This window comes from Aethalodelphis obliquidens, unplaced genomic scaffold, assembly GCF_003676395.1.
Source record: "Aethalodelphis obliquidens isolate GAN/ISIS:26980383/991018 unplaced genomic scaffold, ASM367639v1 scaffold45, whole genome shotgun sequence".
Lineage (NCBI taxonomy): Eukaryota > Metazoa > Chordata > Mammalia > Artiodactyla > Delphinidae > Aethalodelphis > Aethalodelphis obliquidens.
In genome coordinates, this window is record NW_020837989.1 from 4,711,693 (window position 1) to 4,715,940 (window position 4,248).

At 42.0% G+C, this 4,248-nt stretch overlaps 1 protein-coding gene across 1 annotated transcript; it reads left to right on the plus strand.

Annotated features, from left to right (window-relative positions):
• The first annotated feature begins 3,134 nt into the window (after positions 1–3,134).
• On the plus strand, positions 3,135–3,681 carry LOC113606749 (glycine cleavage system H protein, mitochondrial-like). Its single transcript, XM_027081384.1, has one exon. The coding sequence runs from the start codon at positions 3,135–3,137 to the stop codon at positions 3,591–3,593; it is 459 nt and encodes a 152-aa protein (XP_026937185.1). The 3' UTR covers positions 3,594–3,681.
• The last annotated feature ends 567 nt before the right edge of the window (positions 3,682–4,248 follow it).

Below are 4,248 nucleotides of genomic sequence, written 5' to 3' on the forward strand. Positions count from 1 at the left end.
CTGCCTGCCGATGCAGGGGACACGGGTTCGTGCCCCGGTCCGGGAGGATCCCACATGCCGCGGAGCGGCTGGGCCTGTGAGCCATGGCTGCTGAGCCTGTGCGTCCAGAGCCTGTGCTCCGCAACGGGAGAGGCCACAACAGTGAGAGGTCCGCGTACCGCAAAAAAAAAAAAAAAAAAAAATTGCTCATAGTTAATCTGATAAGTTTGGACACATGTACACATCTGTGAAACCATCATTATAATCCAAATCATGAACGTGTTAGTCACACTGAAAATTTCCTCATGTGACAAAGTTCTGTCCAATGACACAAACAGACATACAGGAAGAAAAGACCTCTTCTTTGTTGAGTGTTGTTTCTACCAATGATGCCTGGAATAGTGTCAGCCAACGTGTGACCCAGAGAAAGCATAGTTCACTTTGGAACAAAACCAAAATGCATGAGGATGGCAGATGGGAAAAGTGGAAAGAACCTGGGTTCTTAATTAACTTGCCCTGGAACTACCCTACTTTGGAACTTCTGGTTATAAAGCAGAATAAAGTGTTCTTTATTGTTTAAGCCTATTTGAGTTGGGTGTTCTGTTACTTAGAGCCAAAAAAGCACCCAAAGAGATGTGCTTTGAGAATTAAGGGAGGGTTGGTGTCCTTACCTTAGAAAGGAGAAGATCAGAAATCCAGAGCAAAGGTCATGAGGCAGTCAGAGATGTCTAGCAGAGCAAAGAACTGCTCAAGTTAGGACGTGACACGGGACAGCCAGGAGAGATGCCTAGAACATTTAACCATTCCTCCTGGGTACCCATAACATCACTTGGGAAGATGTGCAGTGGACTTCCTGAAGGCAAGGTAGAAGGGAGCTTGGACTATGGTTATTGGGCATCGAAGACAAGTGGGACCCCAGACAATTATGGAGCTGGAGGCATCTGGGTTACCCTCGAACACCCTGACTCCCAGTTTCCCCACCTGTTAAAAGCGTATAATAGTTTCCTCCATGACTACCTACAGGGTTATTGTGAGAATGAAGGACAATCTGAGACAAGACAGGAAGGGCTGCAAAAATCAAACACACAACCCAAATGTTCATCCTTCCCTTTTGCTTTCTACATGTCAGAGCAAATCTATTGAACCAAGTTGTCTGGATATCTCTGAGAAACTGCTATGTACAGTTTACGAGCCTTGGCTACAAGCAAGCCAGAAGTTTTTCAAAAAGACAGATCCTTCCTTAGACCCACTGGCAACATGTCAGTGAACTTTCTTTCTGTGTTTGGGCATGTGGAGAAGAATGTAATCAGAGAGTATCTGGACGTGTTTGCAGTGTGCCTGTGTGTGTGTGTGTGTGTGTGTGTTTGCATGTACAGGGATAGCAGAGTGCAGCCGAAGCACATTCAGAATCAGGCAGACTTGAGTTCGAGTCCAAACTCTTATTTCCCAGCTCCCTGACCTTGAAGACATTCTTTAACCTCTCTGAGCCTCAAGTTCTTCACAAGTAAAATGGGGCTGCTGTGACTTGAAAGTTGAACTTTAAAGTGCTCTGCAGGAACATTAAAAGGATCATACGCCATGATCAAGTGGGGTTTATCCCAGGAATGCCAGGATTCTTCAATATATGCAAATCAATCAGTGTGATACACCATATTAACAAATTGAAGGAGAAAAACCATATGATCATCTCAATACATGCAGAAAAAGCTTTTGACAAAATTCAACACCCACTTATAATAAAAACTCTCCAGAAAGTAGGCATAGAGGGAACTTACCTCAACATAACAGAGGCCATATATGACAAACCCACAGCCAACGTCACTCTCAATGGTGAAAAACTGAAACCATTTCCACTAAGATCAGGAACAAGACAAGGTTGCCCACTCTCACCACTATTAGTCAACATAGTTTTGCAAGTTTTAGCCACAGCAATCAGAGATGAAAAAGAAATAAAAGGAATCCAAATCAGAGAAGAAGAAGTAAAGCTTTCCCTGTTTGCAGATGACATGATACTATACACAGATAATCCTAAAGATGCTACCAGAAAACTACTAGAGCTAATCAATGAATTTGGTAAAGTAGCAGGATACAAAATTAATGCACAGAAATCTCTTGCATTCCTATACACTAATGATGAAAAATCTGAAAGAGAAATTAAGGAAACACTCCCATTTGCCGTTGCAACAAAAAGAATAAAATACCTAGGAATAAACCTACCTAAGGAGACAAAAGACCTGTATGCAGCAAACTGTAAGACACTGATGAAAGAAATTAAAGGTGATACAAAGAGATGGAGAGATATACCATGTTCTGGAGAAAAGGCAGTCTCTTCAATAAGTGGTGCTGGGAAAACTGGACAGCAACATGTAAAAGAATGAAAATTAAAACACTCCTTAACACCATATATAAAAATAAATTCAAAATGGATTAAAGACCTAAACGTAAGGCCAGACACTATAAAACTCTTAGAGGAAAACATAGGCAGAACACTCTATGACATAAATCACAGCAATATCCTTTGTGACCCACCTCCTAGAGAAATGGTAATAAAAACAAAAATATACAAATGGGACCTAATGAAACTTAAAAGCTTTTGCATAGCAAAGGAAACAATAAACAAGATGAAAAGACAACCCTCAGAATGGGAGAAAATATTTGCAAATGAAGCAACTGACAAAGGATTAATCTCCAAAACATACAAGCAGCTCATGCAGCTCAATATGAAAAAAACAAACAACCTAATCCAAAAATGGGCAGAAGACCTAATTAGACATCTCTCCAAAGAAGATGTACAGATTGCCAACAAACACATGAAAAGATGCTCAACATCACTAATATTAGAGAAATGCAAATCAAAACTACAATGAGGCATCACCTTACACTGGTCAGAATGGCCATCATCAAAAAATCTACCAACAATAAATGCTGGAGAGAGCGTGGAGAAAAGGGAACCCTCTTGCACTGTTGGTGGGAATGTAAACTGATACAGCCACTATGGAGAACAGTATGGAGCTTCCTTAAAAAACTAAAAATAGAATTACCATACGACCCAGCACTCCCACTACTGGGCATATACCCTGAGAAAACCATAATTCAAAAAGAGTCATGTACCTCAATGGAGATGCTGCACGGAGACCCTCTGCACCCCTGTGAACATGGCTCTGCGAGTGGCGCGGAGCGTGCAGGCCGCAGTCTGCAGCCTGCATGCCATCTCTGCGCCCAACGCGCCCTGCCCGCCGCGGCCCTGGGGACTGCGAGCGCACACCATCAGGGCACAGCACACTGGACCGGCTCTGCTGTCGGGTCATAAATTCACAGACACACATGAATGGTTAACAACAGAAAACGGTGTTGGAACAGTGGGAATCAGCAATTTTGCACAGGAAGCTTTGGGAGATGTTGTTTACTGTAGTCTGCCTGAAGTTGGGACAAAATTGAACAAACAAGAGGAATTTGGTGCTTTGGAAAGTGTGAAAGCTGATAGTGAACTCTATTCTCCTCTATCAGGAGAAGTAACTGAAATTAATGAAGTTCTAGCAGAAAATCCAGGACTTGTCAACAAATCTTGTTATGAGGATGGTTGGCGGATCAAGATGACACTCAGACCTAGATGAACTAATGAGTTCATATGAGAAAGCATATGAGAAATACATAAAATCTACTGAGGAGTGAAAATGGAACCCCTAACTAGTTTAAAACAGCTTAAAAAAAAAGAGTCATGTACCACAATGTTCATTGCAGCACTATTTACAATAGCCAGGACATGGAAGCAATCTAAGTGTCCATTGACAGATGAAAGGATAAAGAAGATGTGGCACATATATACAATGGAATATTACTCAGCCATAAAAAGAAACAAAATTGAGTTATCTGTAATGAGGTGGATGGACCTAGACTCTGTCATACAGATGAAGTAAGTCAGAAAGAGAAAAACAAATACCGTATGGTAACATATATATATGGAATCTAAAAAAAAAAAGTTTATGAAGAACCTAGGGGCAGGACAGGAATAAAGACGCAGACGTAGAGAATGGACTTGAGGACACAGGGAGGGGTAAGGGTAAGCTGTGACGAAGTGAGAGAGTGGCAAGGACATATATACACTACCAAACATAAAATAGATAGCTAGTGGGAAGCAGCTGCATAGCACAGGGAGATCAGCTCGGTGCTTTGTGTCCACCTAGAGGGGTGGGATAGGGAGGGTGGGAGGGAAACGCAAGAGGGAGGGGATATGGGGATATATGTATATGTATAGCTCGTTCACTTTGT